The sequence below is a fragment of the Salarias fasciatus genome, chromosome 10 (assembly GCF_902148845.1).
Source record: "Salarias fasciatus chromosome 10, fSalaFa1.1, whole genome shotgun sequence".
Lineage (NCBI taxonomy): Eukaryota > Metazoa > Chordata > Actinopteri > Blenniiformes > Blenniidae > Salarias > Salarias fasciatus.
Window position 1 is genome coordinate 6504518 of NC_043754.1, and position 25708 is coordinate 6530225.

At 44.8% G+C, this 25708-nt stretch overlaps 2 protein-coding genes across 5 annotated transcripts in view; both read right to left on the reverse strand.

The window, feature by feature from the left end:
- Nucleotides 1–423: 423 nt before the first annotated feature.
- adora2b (adenosine A2b receptor) lies at nucleotides 424–13197 on the reverse strand. Its single transcript, XM_030101267.1, has 3 exons — nucleotides 13069–13197; nucleotides 12423–12893; nucleotides 424–3917 (listed from the first exon to the last, which is right to left on the reverse strand). Exons 2-3 carry the CDS (start codon nucleotides 12740–12742, stop codon nucleotides 3176–3178), a joined length of 1062 nt encoding a protein of 353 aa, XP_029957127.1. The 5' UTR covers nucleotides 12743–12893; nucleotides 13069–13197; the 3' UTR covers nucleotides 424–3175.
- Nucleotides 13198–14762: 1565 nt separating this feature from the next.
- The window catches only part of specc1 (sperm antigen with calponin homology and coiled-coil domains 1), a 77032-nt gene continuing 66086 nt past the window's right edge, over nucleotides 14763–25708 (reverse strand). For all 4 annotated transcript variants that reach the window (XM_030100496.1, XM_030100497.1, XM_030100498.1 and 1 more), the window contains 3 exons: nucleotides 22327–22443; nucleotides 20597–20656; nucleotides 14763–16109 (listed from right to left, as the gene is read on the reverse strand). In XM_030100496.1, the coding sequence (XP_029956356.1) occupies nucleotides 16020–16109; nucleotides 20597–20656; nucleotides 22327–22443 (267 nt within the window). In that variant the 3' untranslated portion in view covers nucleotides 14763–16019. The remainder of the gene's footprint in view (nucleotides 16110–20596; nucleotides 20657–22326; nucleotides 22444–25708) is intronic.

Below are 25708 nucleotides of genomic sequence, written 5' to 3' on the forward strand. Positions count from 1 at the left end.
AGAAGAATTTGCATTTCATAATTTAATTTTCTGTCCGGCTGCTCCCTTTTCCTGTCAGGCCCACACCAATTCATTGAAGCTTGGACCAAAGATTTGATAGTTTTTACACCAGATGGCCTTCCTAAGCCTCTAAGACTTCATATGATGTGAAACAATAAAAGAGGAGCATCAATAACTCGACTCATTGTCCTGAAATGTGACAGTGATTTCATCCACCAGATGCATCGTTTGTGACCATGTTTCTGTCACTTTACTCAGAAATATGAAGAGCTCTTTAACAATATAAACACTGCCTTTATTAACAAAATAATTCACCATACATACAGATTGCATCATGTTAAATAGCAATATCAGTTTGCGGTTCAGTCGGATGATGGGAAAAGTTGAGCATCAGCTGTTGTGTCCCAGATGCTGTCGCTGTTTTTCCTGATTAGTAGCGTCACTACGGCACACTGACAGATGTGTTGTCGGGAATGAAAGGCAGGAATGTTGGACCAGGTCAAGTCGTCATCGTCCGCCTCGAAAGAAGGCAACAGCTCTGACATCGATCGATAGCTTGTAGAAAGTCGGACACCTACAGTACTTATTAACACATCAGTCAACAAAAGACAACTTGAACAACAATACAGTGCAGTTACAGTATAGATGTCTCCATCGGAATGTACGAACACGTTGGCACACTCCTGTGTTTTAGCCCTTGGAGTTGCTTGCGGGTGGCGCACTGGACACAAGGGGCGGAGACGCCGGAGCTCCAGAACACCGACACAGACGGCGGCTCGGCACCACCAGGGAGCAATGGAAACGATGTCAGTGCAATGCTTCGTATTAATGTAGTGATGACTTTTTGTGGTTGTCTTTAGTTTCAAAAGCCGACACACGTACGCACGCGCACACACACGAGGCTGCATGACGCACACGCTCGCAGAGAAACCAGCGTGAACACAAACTGTCCCCAACGCAGATTCTCTGTAGTGTTAGAAGAACGGGACTGGAAATACTCAATAATGAGATTAAAGTTTGGAGGTTAAAAAGAATGTTGGGCTTCGCACTGAGAGGGTCTGTCGATTAAAGATGACGGGGAGACTTCATACATTCAGACACGTCCAAACAGCGCTCCGTTTCAGCCACTGAATGCAGCAGCTGCTCAGAGCAGTGGTGACGAACTCCCACTAGCGCCGTCACCTCTGGGATCAGTGTGAAGCTGCAGGACGCCGAACGCGGGTGTGTTCTGCTCTGCTTACGCCTGGAACGCTGAATAAAATCCTGCTGTTCAAACCCTCCTCCTCTGGATCGCAGCCACAGGGAAACGCGATCATTTTATAACCTCTGTGGCTCTGAGAGATGATTCATGGCCTTGGAAAAGCAATTTGTCTTTTTTGTTTGTTTTTGTTTTTCTCCCCGTCCATTTCACTTAATGGAGACTTTTAATATGCAGGGAAAACTTTTTTTTTTCTTCTGATCTCAGCGCAGACAGTGAAACCTTGAAGAGAAGAATAAGAAATGTTTCAGCTGCGCTGAAGTTTTGTCTTAATTTTGTTGCCAAGTTTGCATGTTGTTATGAGAATCATCTCCGTTCCAGCTCCTTTCAGTGTGAGAACGGTTGCTGTGTCCCTCTTCCTGTACAGCCATGTGCAAAAGTACGTACAATCCAATTACTGTCTGAGTGAACACTTGATCCTCTCTGGGATTATTCTGATGACACTGCTTTGCTTCTGTCTTTTAACTCTGCATTATGGGACTGAAAACTGGATTGAACAGAACATCCTGCAGGTCACAGCAGCTGAGCTCTTTATTTATTAGCTGTAGTTTTTTACTCCTCTGCAGACTCCAGAATCAAACTATTGTCGTCACACAGATCTTTTGAGAGTCCTTCAGGCATCGATGTTTCACTTGTTCAAAACAGAGAAACCAGTCTCTTCTCCCATGTAATTTCACATTCTGTAACTCAGGTCTGCTTTAGCCTTCCTCATGAACACCGACCACAGGTGATCAGCAAACGATCAGTGTTGTAATACCACCTTTTACCACAAGAGCGTGCAGTGAGTCACTTTAACACTTTTTCTTGAGCAAATTCTGATGAATAATTCAAGTAGTTTTAAAGTTTTTGGCTGCAATTAATAAAACACTGGACATACTTTTATATATCTGCCATTATATTTTTTTTTCTTCTGGGTGTTTAGTCTTTTCCTACTGTCTGCTTTTCATTCCCACTTCTTTAATTTAAATGTCTGGTTTTTATTCTGTGAAGAACTTTATAGCTCATCATGTAAAAAGTGCACTCTAAAAAAAGAAAAAGCTGCTGTATGCATAATTACATTTGTCGACACGTCACAGGACGATTCTGTTTTTTGAACGTTCAGACTCCTCAGTACGAGTCAACGTGTTTATTTTTCAGCATTATTCAAAGGCGGAGATGTTTTCCTCTTTGCCAGCAGCTGAGATTTTAGTGATCCTTTACATATAATTTGCAAAAAGCTGGTTTCAAGGTGTAATATTGATTTTTTTTTTTTTTTCAAATTTATCTAAATATATTAACATTTGTCAATTTTACATTTCATATTCTGAAACGATTGCCTTCATCACTTGGCCCTGTATCAGAGGATCAGAGATTAGATTCTTTTCTGTCTGCTTTTGCTCATGGCTGCATGTTGCACTTGCGATGGCCGCAGGTTTGTTTTTATTTTCAAAGAAATGAAGACTGTTGTACCTCTGCAGAGCCACCAGCACTGACCCAGCCACTCACCAGCTGTTTGGTTTTCCTTCTTTTTTGATCATTACATTCTCACAGACAAGGTCTTATAATAAATAAATTAAACAGTGGCACTGAATAGCAGGGCAAAAAAAACAAACAAAAAAACCAAAGCGGAGTGTTTGTAGATATAACAGGGTGGATTCATTACGATAAATAGCATTTTAAGTATGGATCCTATTCACAGACCTACAAATCCAGTTAGCTTCAACAGGTTGCTTCAAAATTAAAAATCCTTCAGAGTAGAAAAAGTGATGTAAGACTTGCTGGTCTCCCGCCCGACGCTCGGCGCCATTCATAAATAAAAGTCCACATTCAAGGCGCTTCGACGTCGGTTCCGCTTCACGCAACGCTCTCTTGTTCTGTAAACATTATAAACCTCAGTGAAAAGAAGATTCAAGACTGAAACGGCGGACTCCCGGCGGTCTATAGCAGGGGGTCGATGGTCATGTGGATCTGGTCTCTGTTGCGCCGGCTGCCGTTGGAGCTCAGGTACAGCTCGTCCCGGCGGCACAGGAAGTGCCGGGCCAGGATCTTCCGGAAGGTGTTCCTGAAGTCCTGGATGCGGTAGGCGTAGATGATGGGGTTGACGGCGGAGTTGGCGTGCGACAGGATGATGGCCACGTGCATGACGACCTCCGGCTTCTTCAGCTGGCTGGAGAAGAGCGTGAGGCAGTTGAGGATGTGGACGGGCAGCCAGCAGACGGCGAACAGCCCCACGATGATGGAGAGCGACTTGGCGGCCCGGATCTCCTTCTGCAGCAGCCCGTGGCTGTGGCTGTCGCCGTTGCCCACGCACTTGAGCTCGATCTGCTGCAGCTGCCTCCTCGCCACGGTGAAGATCTTCAGGTAGATGAGCAGCATGATGAGCAGCGGCAGCAGCACGCAGACGAAGAAGTTAAAGTAGACCATGTAGTGCATGTCCACCACGCTCTCGAAGAAGCAAGGCAGGCTGCAGCTGTGCAGCAGGTCCCCGGCGCCCCGCGGGCCCCCCGGGGCCCCGCCCTCTGTAGTGTTGTCCGCAGAGCTGCTGTTCTTGCCAGCCTGCGCGCAGCTCTTGTACTTCCTGTTCCACCCGAAGAAAGGGATGAGGCCGATCACGAAGGACAGGATCCATAAGATGGCGATGATCTCTCTGGCGGTTTTCCCGGTCATCAGCTCCTTGTACCTGCAGAGGACAGAGCAGAGGGTGACTGACTTTTTGTTTGCAAATGAAGGAGCTTCATGTGTAGCGTCTGCATGTTCTTTCTGTGCATGCTTGGGTTTTTCAGACGACTTTTGTTTTCCTTTCAACGTCCAAAATCATGAGTTTATTTCTGCAGAAGCGAGAGCGCGTGGCCTTCATCCACAGTCAGCTGGAGATTCAGTTCACACCAGCTTAGATAAAGCAGATGAATCCTGGGTGTTCATGGATGAACGGTAGTTTTTCATGCGCTGCAGTCTGAGAATTTTCTCCTTTCTCCCCAAAGAGATTTACAATAATTCCTCTGACTGTTTCGACCTTATCTTGTATTTTACGTGACAGAAAGCTTCCCACACTCTGATTGCATAATTCATGTGAATTATGTTAATTTGCTTGAAAAAATGTTTCTTAATGTCACCGTTCTACGTCTTCTTCAAATAAATACAACCTTTAACAGCTTCTTTGTTCCCGTTATGGAATTTATTTATTTGAACAATCCTGTCCTGGAAGAGTTCCCACATATTTTCTTTGTGCGCTGTGCTTCTATTATGAATATTCCAGAATAATCTGTCACATCAGGCTGTAATTTCGGTTCCCACAAAATATTGTTTTGCTCATAGAAGAAAACATGATGGGTGTTTTTTTTTCCACTGTGGTTTTCCTGACATGGCATCAGTGTGTGGCAGCTGTGTTTGACACAGGAATGTGTGTTGGACTCAGAATTAGACGTCGAATACATAAAATACGAACTTAAAGACCTTGATTTGAAATTCTAGGTTTTACGTTCCGATGAATTAAAGTGATAAAAGGTGGCGCACATGCAGGAGCAGGCACACACACACACACACACATCTCAGTGTGTGTGTGTCTGCAAAAAAAAAAATGGTAGAGAGCACAAACCAGTTTTGATGGTTTTTCAGAAAGCAAAGGGAAAATATTCAGCAAAACTGTGGTTCAACACTTTCACAAGAGAAAATGTTCCCATTTGGGGAAACTCACCAGTAAACCAGTAAATCTGTCTGCCAATAATCACTCAGTGAAGTGTTCTTAAGTTAATTAAATAGAAATAAATAAGAAATGTGAAACGTTTTAGGAAAGATCTGCATGCTTAGTGTAAAATACATGTTTTAACTTCATTTAGAAAGGTATTTATTGGAAAACAAACAAACAGTGATGACAAAAACAGACTGCTGTACTCTGTGCTGACTGAAAGAAGAATAAATGTGAAGGTTAAAGCACTTGCTTGTTTGCTCGCTGTTTTGTGTTCTACATAATTAAAATAAGACTACTCTCAATGCATTACAGCAAATTTGACAACTTTTTCTTAGTTTTTGTACACCAGTATGTCAGAAGTTCTAGGTATTACTGTATATGGCCTGATTCCTGTCATTTCCTGTAATCTTCCTGGGGTGGAGGTGGTGCTATAATTAGTTCAACTTTATAGAAATGCAACACTTTTTTTTAACATCAGTCTAGAACACGCAGAACATTTCCGCTCGCCAAAGAAAAGTGTGCTGCTCTGCATCAGAGAACCTCACACCCCGCTTCACTTCAACACACACACACACACACACACACGTCTCGCATGAAGCGTGAGGCCGTCTTGATGTGTGTGTTTGCGTGGCGGAGGCTTGAGTTTCACCTGCTGCTCCAGCGGAGCATGAAGACCTGGAAATAAAGGCGGCAGGCGCCTTCACTCTGTGTTCTTCTATTGTTGTTCTGTTCGTTTGCACACAAACTGACTCATAGTTTGACTTAAACAACCGATGTGAGTGTATAATTAGCAGTGTGTGTGTGTGCGTGCGTGCGTGCGTGCGTGCGCGTGGCTGAGTCACTCCGGTGTCGTCCTGACTGTCTCCGTCACATGAGGCGGCGCGAAGCGAAACGCAGCGTTTCCTCAAAGTGACTCATTCACATGCTGACAGATGCGAAGAAGACAGTCTGAGCTGGAGGTGCCACAAATAGTCCGTCTGACCTTCGTCGCTGAGCAGAGCGCCATTTCACCGTATCAGGGCTGACAGCGCGACCCCTGCAGAGAGCGTCTGCACTGACAAGCGCTGGTTCTTTTATCTACGGCTAACGATGACTCGGCGATCGATAAGCCTTGTTTACAAATCTATCCGAGCATCAGGCCGGGAGCCTCATCTTCTCTACATGTTTGCCACAGAGCGTCCTGTTCGTGGACGGGTTCGGGTTAGTGTTAGGGTTACAATGCTATCTGCTGCAGACACTGCTGTCTTCATGACTGATGGTCAACATCTGACCCATCAGCGTTGAGGACAGACGAGTACAGCGAGGATACTGAGATAAACAGACACCGAAACTGGAGCAAAAACAAAGGAAAGTCAAACTTCACTCTCAGGCGGAACATAGAAAGACGCACCTGAAAGTATGTCAGTGTGGTTTTTCTTTGTTGTGGCAGGAGTATACATGATGAAAATGTCTCAAGTTTCAAAAAAACCAAACAATTACTTCTACAAATGGCAATAATGCCAATATATAACCGATTTAAATTCAACCTTCGGGTGGAAAAATACAGTGAAATGTCCAGAAAATGTCTGCTATAGCTGTTGCGTTATGAATGCTTTTACAAACTCACGTGGCAGCATGGCTTTGAGGCTAATTCATCCATCATGGCAGCGTCACTGATATCTCAGCTCAGGTCTCAGTGTTTTGTCCAAAACATTTAAGAAATTTGTTTAAAAAAAAAACAAAAACACAATACTGTTCCTTTGGAACCTCAGCTGGCCCGATTAGACCCTCTTACGGGCCAGTTTTCGAACATGGGCCTTATTTTTGACACCCCTGGTTTAAGGCCTCCTGTACAGCTGCGGTGAGTCGATGTAATCTTTTCTGCAGGTAACAAAGGTTGAAGGTCACAATCACAGTGTGAACCGGGAGTCTCTGGGAGAGCAGGCAGGCTGAGCGAACAGTCCGGGGAGTCCGGTCCGTTTATCGGGGAAAGATCAAAACTTTCACACCTTCATTTGGTTTGAATCAGGTTCAATCTACACTTCTGAAAGTGGAGCGAACCTGCTGTGAAACGGTCCTGCAGTCAGAACAGCTGCTTGTGCGGGACATTCTTGGCCACTTACAAATGACTGAAAGAATTAAAAAAAAAAAAAACTCAAGGAAGATGAGAATCAGGTGGATTGATTTGCTGTCGGATGGAAAATGGAAATCCATCTCTTCAGCACACATGCAAACAATGGAGCAACAGACAACTGTGATGATAAGACATGTGACCAAACATCAATAACTACGTTTGATGACCTTTTTTTCTTTAACTCTGCTCCTAACACTGCTGCCTTTGTTTGTTTTACTCAAAATGCACCAGGAGCTCTACTTCACTCTCTTGGGTTCAAATCCTGCGTTTGCTGCTCTGAATAATCCACCAGTTTTTCCCACTGCAAAACAAAAAAAAACCAAACAAACTTCACGTGTTTTAAAGCAGAGTGGGCTTGTTCGGTCTGCAGATGAGTTTTCTCACCTGCACAAATGAAGCTCACCTCAAAAGGAGGTGAACTGAGGAGGCTCAAACAGCGAGTTGTCAGTTGCTGAGTGTCTCATTCTCTGGACTCTCTCTAGGCCTGGCTCCAGCCCGCTGTGCCTGGTAAACGTCCAAAAGCGGGTCATTAAAGGCATTTTGATCAAGTGAACTGACATAATCGCCGAGCTCCTCCAAACTCCTCGACTTTATCGCGAAGGGGGAAACCTGAAACCCTGAGACAAAAAAAAAAAAAAAAAAAAAAAAAATCTCCCACTTGTATCTGTGATCTCATTCTTCCAGTCATGGCTAAAATGCTACAAGTGGATTTCACAATCCTCTCTCCCATCAATCATGGATAAGATCCCAAAAAACTGAGGTAAGATTTATATCCGATCCAAAGTGAGAAACTCCAAATGAACTAACCTGTAGAAGAGTTTAGAACTCTCTGTGGCTTCAAGGAGGAGAATGGCTTCCTCAAACAGGATTCAGGTATTACATAACAACCTTCACTAGCTTTAAGCTTATTAACCGGCAAACTTCAGACGACTGACGTGACTCGTAGAGCATCGTCAGCCTGGATCAGGACTGTTTAAGTTTTATTAAAAAACTTTGTCTTAGGTGGTAATTTCCCAGAATAATCTCGGGTTGAGGGAATCGACGAGCGCCCGACGCCGGTGACAATCAGACAGAAATAACCACCGCACACAAATGAGATGAAATGAGGAAGTGGCGTTCTTTCAGGGTTTCACCTCAGAGGTTTCCGCATCACTGCACTCACAGGTTACCTGAAAAACAATGAACTGAACTGACCAAATCTAGAGGATTTCACCCAAAACTGACAGATTGCTTATGTCCTCAGGGGTGAGGGATCATTTCCCGTTGATGATGCTGCTCATTTGTGCCGTAAAGCTCATTTCAAAGTGAAACAGCTTCGTCACCAACAGTCTCATTCGAGTTCCAAGAAACCCCCCCCCACCAACAGTCACCATTCAGCCGTGGTGTGTGTGGGCTTGGCCTCCATCCTGGAAGCCCCCTGCAGGATGGGGGGGGCGGTTTTGCCCCCTCGGGGGTCCATGAATAATACAGCGCTGGGCCCAGAGAGGAAGCCTCAGAGCTGGCGGTGACCTCTGGTTTCCACCTCTCCCCGACTCCCTCTATCTACCCACCACAAAGGGCTGCACAGGATCCATTTCCCAGAGGCTCAGTCCGCCGCACACCGTCCCCCTGCGCCGCCATTCTCTGCGCGGCGGCGGGGAGCGAGCGGCCGGCTGAATGGATTAGCTCTGGCATGACGACAGCACGTTGGCATCCGTCTCTGCTGGGCTTTCTTCCCCATACATCCCCGAGCTCGTCTCTGTGCTTCCGCCCTGGAGCTGCTGACCTCTGCCAGGCCACACACACACATAACACACACACACACCTAAAACCGCCGCAACATCCGTCTGACTGTGCACAGCTCCGGCTTGAAAACACAATCCAACAGGTGGTCCTTCACACTGACAGCAGGAGGTTCTGAGCCTGTTCCTGCAGACGGTTTACAGTGAATCTTTAAAGTACAACACCAGGAGGTCGAGGCGAGAATATAGAACTGAACTACATGAAACTCTTTCATCCTCCAATTAGGACGTCACAGTATGAGAATCATTTTGACATGAGAGGGAGACACGGATTAAGATCAAACTTAAGTTCTCCTTTAACATGAAACTGTATTATAATCAGTCTCTTGCACATTAATGGAAATGTCCCTTATTATCAAAGTAATAGCAATGTGGAATAAAAATAATAATGTGCAATATTAGTTTTTGAACAGTTTCCCAAAACTGTTTTTTCATCAAACTGATGATTAAAGTTAAACATCTGAAGTCAGTAATCATCATGAAGGGAAGGGAACACTTAACGTTACAAGCCTGTTTTCTCACATTTCCAGTCCATTCAACAGCACATAGTGTGCTTATGGGGTGATTTAAAGCAGGTTTAATAGAGTTGTGTTTAAAGCGGAACGTTATTGTTGATCATATCAAAATCCTGCACCAATATATGCAGATGTTCATCACAACTGATCACTGGCAGAACAAATATACATGAATCTTAAGATACTGGAATCACAGTCCGGCTGTGACATTGGAAATGTAATAAAGTTTTGAAAACAATTCAATATTAACACTCATATATACCTTCTGTGTCCTTGAATTAATTGGATTAAAAATGTATGCGAATTGATTAAAAAGAGAACAGAAAGCCAATCTGATGACAAAACCAGTTCTGGGGTTTTTCTCATGTTGTCTGAGGACTTGCCAAGACGTCAACAACATCACACCTCTTCTTTTTTTTTTCACATGAAGTCTGTGACGCGCTGCAGTTCTCGTCTGAAAGCCGCAGCGATGAGCCGACACACATGTTGTGATCTGAAGAGCCGACAGTCATTTCAGGGCCGACTGACTCACTGACAGCGACGCGTCTGTCACCAAACGGTCTGCTCATTTCCTCGTCTTTGCCTTCTCAACCCTACAAGTCAGTGTGAAGTAAATAAGAGCGGGATCAACCTAAAGCGTGGCACCGAGGCCTGCGCACCGCTGCACACTCTTCACCAAGATAAGAAACTGTCCGCAGAAATCACAAATCTCTTTAGATCAGCAGCCTGCGGCAACGAGAAACCCACTTTCGCCGAGCGTGGCGAGGAAGGCAGGCCGCCGCTGCGGGTGGAGAGGATCCTTTCAGGTCCATGATAAGTTCATTTAGAGGCTCCACCGACGGCGGAGGGACCAAACAGCCCGAGGGTCGCTTTCTGAGAAAATGCAAATGGAGGGGCTTGAGGAGAGCGGCTGAGTGGGTGTGCAGGGCCGTTATCTCGCGGGGCTAAAAACATCTGCTGCTGGCCTTTACTTCCACCAAAACCATCTGCAAAAACACTTTTATCTGGTACAGAATCATGGCCCCAAAGGCTGAAGACTGGCCAAAGTCACACACACACACACACACACACACACACACACACGCAAACACTCTCTGGCCCTTTTACATGCAATTTCAGCTTATCGCACACACTCTGATTGTATTATCACGTGTGTGTGCTGTGATGCTGGGAACCCTGCTTTCAGGGCAAACTGGATACATGTTGGTCACGCCGTACAGGAGGAAGGCTCACACACTATTTTTTGCCGCTTTGCAGGCTTTTTAAATTCAGTGTTTTGTATGTGAGGCTGTTAAATGAAGCGTGCAACAGTTAGGTTTCTAAAAATAGAAGCGTAAGTACGGGTTTTACCAGCCGCTCAGCTGGTGGCGGACGACTTTCCTCCCAGACAAGTGTCGAACTGTCCTTTATTGCCAGCGTTTGAGTGTAATGGAAATGACAGCACATCTCAGCTAAACACACCCGTCAGCAGGCCGCCCCACACACACACACACACACACACACACACACGTGCACGTGGGATGACGGCAGTGACAGCACCACCTGCAGACACGACGATTCCCATCCGATCAAGAAGCTCGCCGAGGTCGACGGCGGCGCCGTCTGCTCCCCCCGCTGGCCTTCTGCCATCAGGCTCAGTGGAGGTGACACACGGGCGGCGGCGATCGATGGAGCAGCATCACCGACCTGATACACATCTGCATCTTCTTTCATTACGAGCTGCCAAATGAATCGCGGCGACCTGCTGCAGGTCGTCTCACACACACACACAATGTCAGAACGGACGCTGAAAACGCCTAAAACCCTTCTGAGACACATTTTAAAGCTTTTTACTTCGCTGAATTCTGCAGGCCACACGTTTCAAAGTTTATATGCCTGCAGAAAATAATAACCTCACTTCAGTGTTTCACACAGAAAAGCCTCAAGTTTCCACAAGGAGAAAGTGGATTTTTACTCATCACAGCTAAAAGCAAAGCACTTCCATCACTTTGAATTAATCTGCTCTTGTTTACTGGGTTTCGGAGTCTCGCTGATGCGCAAACGGGGACACAGAGTGCATCTTTAGATGGATAGGAAAAAACAACAGCACATGGAAATGCCATTGACTCCCTCCAGCTCAAAGAGTTTCAACAGGAAAAACACATGAAAGCATCCAGGGAATTGGAAAAAAATAATATTCTGGGGTCATTTTTGAAGAGAGAAGTCAGGATGTGTCTGTATACTTGTCACACTTTGCTCTCGCCGTCCTGTTATCTTCCACTGAACCATGTGATGTTTGTCCTCTGGGGGTCAAAATTGACCTGCTCTCCTCTGATTGGCTATACAACAAGCTTCTCATCGGATTCTGTGTCTCACATTTTCAGAAGAAAACTCTCAAATCAATAGCAAAAAGTTTGACTGAACATGTAAAATTGCAAGAAAAATCTGAAATTCTTACTTATTTCATGTTGTCACAATAATCAGAGACAAATTTCACCTTCAATATTCTGGTTTTACAATTTTAGTGATCAGAACTTTGCTTGTGAAAATGTTTGAAATCAGACTAAATTTGTCTCCAACAACAGAAACACGATAAACCTCAGTATGAGTCACAGCTCTGACCTTAAACATCTGACTTCACATTTATTTTCTTCACCAGACAAACAGAATAACTACTTCTACATCACCTACAGGTAAAAAGTGATGCTGTTAAAACACTCATGTCAGTCCAGATTTCTCTTTTAAAAAAACAACTCAAACTGTATTGAATCGCATTGTTACTGCAGCAGGTGTTTGATTCAATTTAGAGAAAATAATGTGATTTCATCTCATTCCTCGGAGAAAAAACAACGATTATTTAAAAAAATGAAGCATTAATATTTATTGTTAGAGGAAGTGAGGTTTGTTTGCACAGTGAGTTGTGATTTAACAAGTAGATGATGTAGTCTAAATTGCACTTGAAGCTAAGTAAAATTGCATCCTGGAATTAAAAAAAAAAAGTATAAATAGTAATCTTTTGCCTCCTGCTGTAGAAGTGGATTAAGTTTGTGAGTCTGACAGATGTTAAGGAGAAAAGTTCTCCTTTTCTCAGAGAGCGACTCTCACTCACCTCAGAGGGATTTTCACAGCCAGATATCGATCAATCGCGATGGCGAGGAGGCTAAAGATGGAGCTCTGAGTGAGTACCAGCACGAAACAGGCGAGGAAGAGGCATCCGTAAAAGTCCAGGTCGATCCCGATGCTGATGGTGATGGCGAAGGGGATGGCGAGGCAGCCCACCAGGATGTCAGCCACGGCCAGGGACACCAGAAAGTAGTTGGTGGCGTTTTTCAGAGTGGTGTTGATCGCGACGGCCCAGCACACCAGGACGTTCCCGGATATGGAGAGAACTGCAATCACTACTTCAATCCCGATGTAGAAGGGATTCATCTCCGCGAAGTGTGTCCGGGAGGCTCGAGACCTGTTGAGAGGAGACGGCGCGCCCACCGCTGCGCTCTTCCTACTCCCGCTGCAGGAGGAACCAAGTTTTTCTGCTGTAATCCAGGAATATTCCACAAGTGTGAGCTGCACCGACAGCCATCTGTGGGAGAGGACGCAAAAAAGACTCTTTCACGTTTTCATTGGGAGAATTAATTAAAAAATAAAAACAAGTTGAGCAGCACAGAGGATAAAACTGCATTAATAGCTGTGTAATAACACACTCGCAAAAAAGAAAAAAAAAGCAACATGTGTTGTAAATAAGCACTTTCTCTCACCTTAATGAGCCTGTACATTTTCTCTAAATGTCTTCACACCAGCAGCGGCCGATCTGCGGAGCGTTTCTGCGGCATCTGGAGATCCGTATCGCGGCCGAGCGTCACGCAACTTACACCCCCGACAGCAGTTTTGAAGTGGAGGGAGAAACGACACACACACACACACACACACACAGAAAGGGAGGGGGTGCATTCAGTGTCACAGAGAAACCACGCCCCAACACGCACGCACTCACACGGGAGAGACACGCATGCGGTTACAAGTTTAGAGCAGAGGAGGGTGGAATCCCGAGCCATCGTCCACCGTGCGTAATTACGCACCAACTGAATCGCGCTCGGCTCGGACCGCACGTGCTTTTCCGTTTCACGGAAACGCTGCTGTGTGTGCAGCGCAGGCTGCTGCATCTGGTTTCTATCAGGACTGAAATCATGTGTTCACGGGAGGCTGAAATCAGCGCCCCGAACCCGGATTCACTGTAAGAACACTGTGTGCGTCCTGCTCCTGACGTGCATCAGATGATCAGAAGAGCGATGTCTATATGTGTAAATCAAGCTTTAAATAGGATGAAAGACATACATTTTTTAAAATGACAAGTATTTTTTTTTCTCATCTCATCTTTTTTGAATATCTGATCATGAAACCTCCTGAGACTCCTGCTGTAAACCAAGCCCCAAGTCCTCCATTGATCTGTTAGGAATCCTCTGCAGGCCCATTTCACTGTGTTTACCATCTCTCGGTGTGTTACTTCGCCAGAAACTGCTGACACAGAACTGTGTTAAAGGTGTGAAAAGCAGGCAACCCTTTTTCCACTCAGCATTCCCACATCCCCCAAACACTTTAAGAGCTCTGGCACGGCCCGTGTAATGGGCACGGTGGAAAAGCAGTTCAGCCTCCGCATGAATATACGGGAGAGATGTTGGCACGCACACACACACACACACACACAATGAAGCTTCAGCAACACACAGAAAAAAATGCAAATGATTGAAAATAAATCATGACATTCTTTTATTAAGTAATAACAATCTTGCAGGCCTCCGAGTCTGAAGCCTGTAAATAGAAAACTGCAGATGTATGTGTCCCTCACTCTGCAGTATGCATGTGCTGTAAATAAATAAATAACATTTTTTTTTCCTCGGGTACATGAGGGCATCAGTAAACGGAGGCGTCAAACCACCGCGAAAGTCCTCTGCCCTCACGTGTTGGAGCCGTTTCTCCTTCATAATTAAACATGGCATGCAGAACGCATACATTTTGCACAGAAGCTGCGGTAGAAAAGTGAATCTTTGATGGAGAAGAAAACAGCACGGCAGGCCACTGAAAAGTCAGTGTGATTCAGTACTGATGACGCAAAACATCGAGATGAAACATAGAGGAAAATATCTCAACAAAACCATTCAGCGAAAGACTCGGAGCGCCCCTCGGCTCGGGTCAGTGACACTCAGAAGGCTGCAGACTTCCTGAAAGCGTCTCAGTGTAACTCTACACCTTTGGCTTCATTCTGTGCACACAAATCTGTGAATATTCAAATAGTTCCACCTCCACCGGCAAACAAGTCTGTGCATCAGAGCAGTGATTTCCCGCCTGTTTTCTTGGAGCCCCCCCCCCCCCCCCCGCTCCCTGGATTCCCTCTAAGCTTCTCACCCCTGTTCCCACCCCCTCTCCAGTTTGGCCCCTAAATGAAAGTGAAGCCAAACACTGGTGGACAGTTTGAGATTCCAGACACTGAATTCTTCAGTGTGTGATGTTTCAAACCTGACTGAGTCTCTGTGTTTCACTGTGGTGCTAACATGATCTGCATTCTCACATATATACAATATTGCCAAAAGTATTCGCTCAGCTCTCCAAATCACTGAATTCAGTTGTTCCAATAGAAAATCAAGCACCGCCACATGAAGAACGAGTCACTTTCAGGAGCTCAGTCAATTCCAGCCTGCTCCAGTGACAGGATGAAAACTCCCACAAATACTAGAGGAAAGCCTTCTTAGAGGAGCTGAAGCTGTCAACGCTGCAAACGGTGGACAGACATTACCGGTACATCAAATCTGGTGCTTGAAGAGTTCATGACGATGAGACAGCCGAGCCAATACTTTTGGAAAAATGGTATATATACATATATTAAAAAAATAGTGTAGCTGCTTAAAACCTTTTTTTAAACCATAAACAGTCTTTAACTGACATATAAGGCAAAAGTTTATTCATATCTTTTTTGAAACAATCTTGAATTTGTACAATTAAAGTGGAAAAAAAAGTTCAACTCAAACCTGTCAAACGCTCTCTGCTCTGCAATAAACCGAAAGAGAAAAGAAACTGAGCAACAAGCACACCAAATAAAAATAAGAAAGGAGCTGTTGTTCCAAAAAAACATTTGAGGATTTTGTTGTGGCCGCAGTTGGGCCGCGAAACTGAAGGGAGACTGAGACACGGAGGACACACTCTCATCATGCATAGATGGTCTGGAAAAGTTGTTTGGCAGAAAAGATTTGGCCCATTTCCAAAAAGGCCAGGATTCCTCCGAGCATTTCATTCACAAACAGAACGGATCATTAGGCAGTGACTTGTAGAAATGGGGCACTGAACAGTCAGAGAGATGCAGGAACGAGTGAAGGACGAAATTTAAACAAAAACTGTGATAAAAGTAACTTTTTTAAAAAAAAAAAAAAAAGAAAACTAACAAAGCGATTCTTGACTTTTCCAGTCTCCATCTGCTACAATGCTTGAATATTCTGCACCGCAATCTGTCTGTCTGTGAAGCAAATGCTCATTTAACACTGAAAGCTGATAAAAGCTGCTCTGCGTTTCCTGACTGCTGCGTCCTCCGCCACCTCGCAGAGCAGATGCTTCCTCTGGCGAACGGCGGGAGATGAGGGGGGGGGGGAGAGCGCTGCTGACGGACGCGGCGGGAAAAGTGCCGTGGTGCCTCGGATCCTCGTCTGCGGCTCCGCTCGCCTCAGGTCTCGAAGTACTTGTAGATCTGGGAGACGTACTGCATGACGCTCTGCCAGTCCGGCCGGTCCGTCTTCATCAGCTCCTCCATGTCCTGCAGGGGACAGAAGAGAGACGGGGGGGCGGTTTGGGCGTTAAATTCAAGTAGTTTATGCTTTACGAACAGCTCCATCATCAGACGCTGTGATGGGACAACATGGAAAACGGCCAACATGTTCAGCAGCGAGGGACTCGTTACCAGAAATTCCCTCTCCTTCATCTGAACAGTTTCCTTCACCACACTGAGATTTCAAATGCTTTTTAATGACTGAGAAGCATTTAAGTTCACTTTTTAAGTGTGGAGAGAAAATGAAACCCCAATCCCCCGAACATGAGCTGGAAAAAAATCAATTCTCCTCAGAGAGATTCATGGAGAATCAGGACTTCTGTGAAGGGCCGAGACTAAATTTCCACTCAGCTGTGCTCAGTATGAATATCTTTTAGAGAATGTCCCAAGTTCAAGTCCTCCACCACCGCGGGGCAAAAGTAACAAAAAAAAAAGGTCACAAAACAAGCATTTTGGGCTAATTGGCGTCTCTAATTAGCTTGTAGATGTGAATGTGCGTCTGTGTCTGTCCTGTACTGAACTGGTGACGTGCGCACGGTGCACGTGCACGGCGCCTTCACCCACAGACGGCTGGGATCCGCTCCAGCGCCCTGCAACCATGACCCGCATCAACTGCCTATCGACGGAGGAATGAATGTCTCTCTTATTGAGAAGCAGCATGTAAAATAGTTTGATGACAACAATTCCTGCTCTGCGACACTCGATTTCCTGTAAACATTTCTTATTTCGTGAACTTTTTGAGACGCAGAAAAGATTAAGGTTAAGGCTCACCTCCAGACATGAAATCAAAGTTATACTGCATGCAGCGTACACCGAGAAATAAAATCATTTCACTTTACATTTTGCCTGAGAGAGCTAAAGCCCCGTGCAAAGCCCAGCTCTGTTCGATATCCAGCTAATGCTGCTCGCTCAGTGTAAAACCACTTCCTCAGGAAACAAAACAAGAAACATCGATCACAACATAGCACCTCTTAAAACACAACGATGAAGATTTTTCTTTTCCTGAGCAGAAACAAAAACACTACTTTATCTTTCTTTCATAAGAACTCTCACTTCATATGCACAGGCAGTACTATTGGACAACTTGGATTATTATAAGGACCATAAAACCTTTACATTTGACATCATTAAGCTGAATTGTGCTCTGAAAATGTTGAATACAAGAATATATAATAATATATAATAAGTGGATGAATTGTTCTGAATTTATTAACAGTATATCAGGTGCAAATGTGGCTAATATCACTTTCCACTTTGCAAGACGCATCAAGTTTGCGTTTTGGATGCAGGTTGCCAGTCCAAAACACCGACGAACATTTAGCAACACCGATTAACCTGCACTAAACTGACAAGTGGGTCTTCATACTGCTGCGGGAAGCTGGAGTAGCCAGAGGAAACATGCACTGGGAGAACATGCAAACTCAACACAAAATGATCCTGAGTCCATATTCAACCCTCAGTGTGACGTGAGCAGTGCCAACCGCTGTAACAGTGTGCACAATCCTCATTTCTTCACACAAACCAGAAAAAGAGAAGTTTTCTCAATATGCGTCGTTTTCCCTGCGTCACTTTAAAGTAAATCACAGTCTGTGGAGAAATCACAGGATGTTACAGGCTGACTGTATGAAATTCCTGTTACGTAATCATCAACATGAAGACGGCTGAAAACAGCTAGACGCTGATTAGGCTGCACGTAAACGGGTTTTTAAAGAAGTGTTTTATTCCATGTGGTTTTATGAAAAAGCAGCTCTGACGATGTGATGCTTCTGTCTTCTCATCGAACTGCCGTCAGACTCGGGACGAACCAAACTAATCACATCTCCTCGTAAGTTTCATCCCAGATCATCGCGTCTCGACCTGCTGACTGGAGATTTATCGTCCGCCTCCTGCGCTGGGGAACAACGGCCACGTGGAAGCAGGGAGCGGTCAGAGCCTCGTCTGGGACCTTTCTGTTCTTCTCAGACTTGTGTGGGTTCTAAAGCATTCCAAACACATGTGCTGGTTTTAAATTGTCTGTATATGTGATTGTGAGTCTTTGTGTTTGCTCCGCTGACTCGATGATGTGTGGGATTTGCTTGGATCAAGTGATTATAAAAGACGGATGGAGTTGAAAAGTGTGATGGACTCTTGGTATTCGTTACAAAATAATCCAGTTAGTGAAAGTCATCTCTTTATTTATAGTGTTTTCATGTCATGGCATGGGAATAAGTTTGCGGAGCCCAGTCTTGTAACCACAGCCACATAATGGCAAATTAATAGAGTAAAGAGACGCGAACCAGAAGGTCTGAGTGCAGCGTTTTAGATCCGACCTCCAGATTGAGATGAAATGACCTGTGGTGCGCCTTTGTTTATTTTCAGATATTTGTGTTGGGCTTTTGGTTTCGTTTCATCGTCGCTGCTCGAGTCGTGAAGCTGTCATCGGAGGAGCGGGCGGAGAAGCGAGGGGAAGACGTCATGTCTCAGATGTCCTCTCTGTGTGTCCACATCAAGCAGAACGATGAATTCTGTCTGGCTGGCGGAGGATTATTCCGGTAAATCCAGGCTTCTCTGTACGTTTGTACTGGAAGTGACTTGATTGAATCAGTGTTAAACTGTTGATTGTCCACAGTCCTACTGACCTGTGACGTGTGTGTTCATGTGAAGGTGAAACACATGGTGAAATAGCTTGTGTGTGTGTCTATAATTTGTTTTCAGTAGCAACAGATCAGGACATGCGTGACCTGAAAGCAGTGAACCGAAGACGTGGATCAGTTTAACAAGTTTCGCAGCCAAAACATACACAGATTATGTTTATTTCCCAAATATCCACACTTTTCAAAGGACTTGAAATGCTTCAACCGGCTTCTGACGGAGATCGATTCGACGTTTTTTCCAAACTCTGAGCAGCTTCAGTCAGTCCACAGCGATTTCTCAGTTTGTGTTATTTGCTAACTTGGCGGTTGGAGGTGGGGCATGCTGGGTAGGAAACAGAGACATCACACACACTTCCCTGAAGCGAAGGGCAGCTCGTCACAACAACAGCTACGATTTGGTTTTCTCATGTTTCCAGGCCGCTGTCGTCAACTTGACAGTTTCAACAGATTTCATCAGCTGGGTTGGTTAACTAGACGGTGTTTCCCAAAATAGGGTCCAGGACCACCTTGAGGGCCGTCACATGTTTAAAAAAAAAAAAAAAAAAGTTTCAAAAGCTGGAAACCTGTGTGTTATTTGAAAGACATGAGAGCTCAGGTGAAGCAGCTCCACCTGCCTCTCGGAGGACGTGAAGTCAGTGTGTTTGTGTTTCGCTCCTCTCAGCACTCGTCTCCAGATCCTGCAGACATCTGGCACTCCGGCTGGCAGCTCGCACCCGTCCATTAAGTTAATTACTTGCTTAAGTTTTATTTTTAGTCTAAAACTAAACTGGCTAATCCATTTTCAGCCCTTGTTGACGTTTCGGAGTCGACGCTTTCAATCTCGGTTTCAGCATCGTGTCCAGACACTGCTACCATTTCAACACCACCACGGCTGGAGTTTGTGTGTGTAGATCTCTAGTTCCCAGTGTTTCTGATCATCCATAGCTAATAGTATTATGGTAATCATCATCATCATCATCATAACTTTGGGATTGTATGTTTTTACTCCAATGAGAAATAAACTGTTCATGGCCGATATAATCTCCTATTTAGGGACATCAAGTAAATAAATCAATACGAGGGAGAAGAAAGTTCATTCAAGAAAATCTTACAAAAGAAACTGTTTTAACATCTGATCAGGATTTAACTTTTCCCTTGAAATCTGCTCCCTAACACAGGTCGCTCCTCCTCATTTGATGCGACGGTGGTCAATCAAACCCTCAAATCTGAAGAACTTAATCAGCCAAAGCTCCAAAAACCACTGAGAGTTCAGGAGGATGTGTGGGAGTGAAGGTGGAAAAACAATGAGACTGATCTATCAAACTAATGGGATCAATTTGAAAATTGTCATTTAATTATATGTAATATAACACATTTCCATGTTCTGATACTTTAGTTGAGCAGTTATTTGTGATGCGTTTTTACACCTCATCTGTTCCTGGGTGTTTATTCCACAGTTTCATCAGAGATGAAAATGCTTTGCTTCTGCTCGAAGTCTCGATATTTCTGCATTTTCCAGCTGAATGTTTGACTCTACATGAGAAACTGATGACTAACCTACAGCTGATGACTGTGCCATTATATTTGTCTTCTCCTACAACAAAAGTCCCGAAAACAGATGTGGAGGCGTTGATCTGGGGACAGTCTCGAAGAGGAACGGTCCTACTAAACATTTGAGGGGCGTCTCTGTTCGGAAGTTTAATATCCTGAAAGTTTGACGGATCAAAGTGCGCCTCGTCCAATTTGTCTTATCAAAGGCTCTGTGTTATCTGCGTATGTTTTTGTTTTTGTTTCTGTGTGTGTGTGTGTGTGTGTGTGTGTGTGTGTGTGTGTGGGTGTGAAGTCTGCAGCAGCTGAGCTCACCAGAGAGGTTTTGATGCCGATGCTCTCGGCGGCCTGGAAAGCCAGGGTCAGATTCCGGACCTGAAGAAAAAACAAATCATCGGGTGTTGAGAAAATGCGAGGCTCTGTAAAGCGGATGCCGCGCAGCACCACACACGTAGGTCCACTGCAGCAACAGCGAGCACACGAGCACATTGTGAGACGCCGCAAACACCCAAGAGACGGTCAGGAACCCAAACCAGTCTGTGTGTTTGTGTGTGTGTAATGGTGTGTTTTACATCTGTGTGTAAATCAGCTTTTCAATAATGAAACAGATGTAATGTCTCTGTCGTCTGCCTAATACAGCACACACACACAAGCACACACACATGCTTGCAGGATTCATTTGTCACGTAGGATGTGTCAGGTCTGCGTCGGAGGTGTTTGCCTATTGTTTCCACGCTGCGGCCGGGTGAAGGACGCGCCGTCCCCGGAGAGGAACCATATTGTTTGCAAATGTTAGTGCATAAACCACCTGTACGTCCACATTACGGCGCTGCCATCGCTCAGCAGGAGCTGCTGCTCTGGACTCGGGATCCCTCACATCCCTCATAATTCATCGGCCGAATGCAGGGCGGACAATGTGGCGAGGGTATAAAATGTATACGACTGCATGGAGGCAGTCTGTCATGTGCAGGTTAATAATGGAGATATTACTTGTGGTAAAATGGCTTCGGAGCAGGAGGTGTTGTGTAATCAGACTATTTTCACAGCTGGCAGGTATAGCACATATAAGCGAGCATGGCTTTAAAGCACGCACTACGCTTTCTTTAATCAGACCCAACGTTCATGGCTTCATGCTATAAGAGAGAGACGTGCCGGAGCCTGGAGGGATTCCGAGGATCTACCGTCCCTCTGCTAGAGGTTCGCACATAAGAGGAGTACTTTTGTTGACAAAGAAGGACTTCATCTAAAGCCTGTCGTACCTGGAGCTGTTAGAAATGCTTATCATGGAAAATGTATTCATGTTAATTATTAATTTTACATTACTATCAGTGCAGATTTTATTTTTTTAAAAGAATAAATATTTGTTTTAAACTCCACGTCTTCCTTTTGGTCATGATTTGTTGTAAAAAAAAAAAAAAAAAAAGGACTTGAGGCACTCTGGGAAAAGAGAACTTCCTGTGTGGCAGAATGGCTGAATTCCCCTTAATTTCTTGGAATTCAAACAAGTTTCTGAAACAACTCAGCAGCATACATAATAAAAAGTGGATTTTCCACAGACCCACATATTGGTGAGCGAGCTCGTGTCGGTCGCGACCCCATGATGACTGGAGAATGGCAATGAGATAAAAGGGTCAGAGTTCAGGAGTGTGAGGAGCGTGCACGGCGGGATAAGAGGCCGGAGCCCATGTGCATTAAACGTGTTTTACGTGTCCCTTCAGTAAATACATTGATTTCCACTCAGCCTAATGCGTTCGGCTGCGGTACTGTTCCGTACGTGTCCGCAGTCAAAGTTCAGGTTTAGTTAATTAGCCTCAAACAGCAGCAGAAGTGGCCTCGGGGAGCTTCACATGCAGAGGTCATGACCCAGCAACTCCCGCTTCAGTTCTCAGTGACATTTTAGAGGAAAAACTCCCTTTTTTTTTTCCTTTTAACAGGAAGAAGCCTCCAACAGGACCGTGACGGCTCACACGGAAGAAAGCAGGAGCTGTGGCCCAGAGAAGACACGCAGATAAGGGTGTTTTCCAGCTGTTGCTGCAGTTTTCTACCTTGTCCTGACTGATGAGTTCCTGGTAGGGGATGTGAGCGGGCAGATACGTGTGCAGGAGTGCACAGAAAGCCAGGCCGTCACTCCAACTGCTGCTGAAGTTGGTCACGTCGATGTTCTGTTGACGAAAAGAAAAACAAATAAAATTGCAAAAGGTCAATAGTACACAATGGGAATGAGCTGAAAGTGGCCATAATTTGGGTGAGAGAGCTATTACAGCCACTTGACAACATGAGCGGGCGGCGAAAAAAGCCATTAAGACATCAAAACACAGGAAGCCACATGAAATTAAATTTGATCTTTCGGTGTCATGTTTCCGCTGGTGCATGCGAGTTCCCCGCCGACTCCTGATGCTGCCGCTGATCTCTTCTCTGGGCGAGGAACGTGCGTAACAGCACGTCCAGCCTGCCGTGCGTGTTGTTGTTTGTGGGTTTCGGAGACCGTCTCCACCGCACACGCCGTGAATAAATCGTACTCTGAGGCAGATAACAGGAGAGGGGCTTGGAGGAAAGACTTCCTCCGGGCCATTGTTCGAAGGTCACCGGCTCCCCGCCGCACAGATAAGTTATTTCCGGTGTCTTCCTGTTTCATCCCTCTCAGGAGCTTTAGGAAAGGGGCTCTCGAGAGAGCTTTTCCTCAGTTACGTCTGCGCGCATGTGAGGCTTCACAGGCGTGCCCTTATCTTCTCACATGCCGAACCTGGGAAACAATACTCCGACCAGGCACAGATGGCAACAGACCGAAAGCAGACGTGCACATGCTGTACGAGGTGGAAACGTGCACAGCTGGAGCTGCATGGCGCAGCGTCTACATCTGCAGTTAAAACGGGTCAACGATGTGTTCAAACAGAATGCAGGAGCCGGTTCAAAGCAACAACTGAGATGCAGTTTTTCAACAAACCTGTGAGAGAGACAGAATCTTCCTCATCAATTTTGAGACAAAAATTTAAGAAAAGTTTGTATATATAGTATATACTATAGTATATAGTATAATAATATATACTAGTTGAAATAAACAGACATGGCACCATGCAAAAACGAAATAAAGGATAAATATAGCAAATACACACAGATTATACAATAGCCTCAAATATAAACCATAAGGGTCAAGCGACTGCAGTTGCTACTGAAAACTTGTTTGTTTATGACCCAGTTCTCCGCCTCTCTGTCCTGGAAAGCATTGTGTTGTAATCTGAGACACAATCAGCGACTGTTTCAGAGAGCAGTACAGTCGTATCATATAGTGCGTCACTTCATTTCGGACTGTAACAGACTTGGGTTTCATGTGTAACTCTGAGCACTCGGTTCATTTCCGAGGGAGAACAGTTGATGATAATTACTGGTGAGTGGAGCTGGAGTTATGACCTGACCGCAGTCTGACGAGGAGAGTTTCTGCTCTCAGATCCCAAAGAGAGACAACAGCAAACACAAGATCTGCTCTAATATTCTGAAGTCTTTTAGAGGAAATATTTGGCACAGACAAAATGAATTTGTTTTATCTCATCAATACTGACCATTTGCGGCCACAGCTGCCTTCACTTCTCCCCACATCCCTCACTTCTCTCCAGTTCGCTTCAGCAGCTCCGTCCTCTCAACTTTAAGACTGAGTTAAAGTGCTTCTATTCTGACACCAAGACGATCGAACGCATGTGAGACACGGCGCCTGAGATGCTGGGAGGCGGAGGACTGCGAGTGGGCCGGGAGCGTCTGGGAACGGTGCGACTGAGCAAGCAAACTTCAAAGGGAACGATTCCCAAATATAAATCAGGAAAGATTTTTGCTTTTCATGGCACAGTCTCAAAATGTTTTGATCGTATCTCCTTCAAATTATTGCACCATTATATGATTGTGTACAAGCTGAATTTCCTGAGAGCCTGCAAGAGCCTCTTTACTGACGTTCCTCATATTCAGCAGCATGTAGCATTTCCTGCAGATTTGTATGATAGGTGCCGAGCAGGGTGTCTCTGCAGATGAAAATAGAAACACTCCGATGTCAAAAAGTTTAAAATCACATTCAGAACATCCAACGAACTCTTCGGTCTGTTTCATGAATGTCACTTATTCATGCAAATTGAATTTATGATGCATATGCTTTGATAAGTGATGTTTTAATTCAGTCGTTCCCAGAATGGGGTCCGCCTCCCCCTTAAAGGGCCACCAGAGATCACAGGGGGCTTTTCTGTTCAAGAAAACCATAAAAAGACATTTGGAGCGAATGTGTCTAACTGCTGAGTGCCTTTTTCACTTCAAATGATTCTGCTTTTCTATCATGATTGGGAAAGTGAGATATTTTAGAGGAGGTCTTCAGCTGTGCTCCGAGGAAATCTGCAGGAGGTTTCACTTAAAAAAGAGAGATGATCACTGCTTTAAAGAGCGTTCCTCCTTTGTAATTGGTTCTATTCATTGTAACAATTCTGTATGTCTGTCTCACTTTACAATAACTTTTGTGTTTCACTAATATAGCGGTGATTTGTCCAAAAACCACAGTGTTTTTTCAGTGTTTTGGATGAAACGCCCCATCACAAATCTTTGGGTACATCTGTGTGTGTGTGTATGTGTATGTGTGTGCGTGTGTACACAAAGCATTAGCCCCAGCAAGATGCTAAAGATTTGTTTACGATTGTTCCAAGCTGGTGGTCTTCAGCGGGAGCCCTGAGGACTGAGGAGCGCTGCAGACTCTCATTCCGAAAATCGAATCAGCGGCTGATGCATACATGTGATGTCGGGTTAATGTCATTAAGTACCTGACAGTACAGAAGGAACGGCCCGGCGCTGCGTCCTGAGGACGAAAATGTAAAATCTGGCCCCCGAGCCTGTGCAGTAATGGATATGACCCGGCTGGTCAAGAAATGTCTTGTTTCTAGTTGCCTTTGTTGGTCTGAAATTGATTTAGTTTGAGATAAAACTACATTTCTATGTTGAATAGTGCTCCTTCCTCTGAAGGCGACATTGGAAATTGGGTCAGGGAAAAGCCTTTTTATCCTTGAGTAATACTGAGACTTAAAAGAAATGATTGAGTTTACTAAAAACATAAATGAACATAAATGAAAACAACATTAACAAAAGCTGCAGAATATTTCTAAAAACTTGAACTATGTACACACAACCACAAACTGCATACGTATAAAGAAAATCTACAGACAGAAATCCTCCATCAAGCTCATCGGCATCTATAACGTTTCCACTCAAAGCCTTGGAGAGCTCACTCCCATGAAATCCCCACCTAAACTTGAACCTCAGTTGCACTTTTTAGAAATTCCTTTCGGCTCCGTGAGACGATTTCTGACTGATATTTGATGACTGAACTAACATTCCAGGTTAAAACTCCGCCAAGGAGCGAGGGAGCGTGAAAGATTTGATTCACATTTTCATTCCACAGCAGCT

What these genes read in the sequence shown, in the direction of transcription:
- adora2b (XM_030101267.1), bottom strand. Translation starts at nt 12,742, where the DNA reads ATGAATCCCTTCTACATCGGGATTGAAGTAGTGATTGCAGTTCTCTCC. An exon ending in GCTGTGAAAATCCCTCTGAG is followed by an intron (nt 3,918 to 12,422) that starts GTGAGTGAGAGT and finishes TGTCCTCTGCAG; the next exon opens with GTACAAGGAGCTGATGACCG.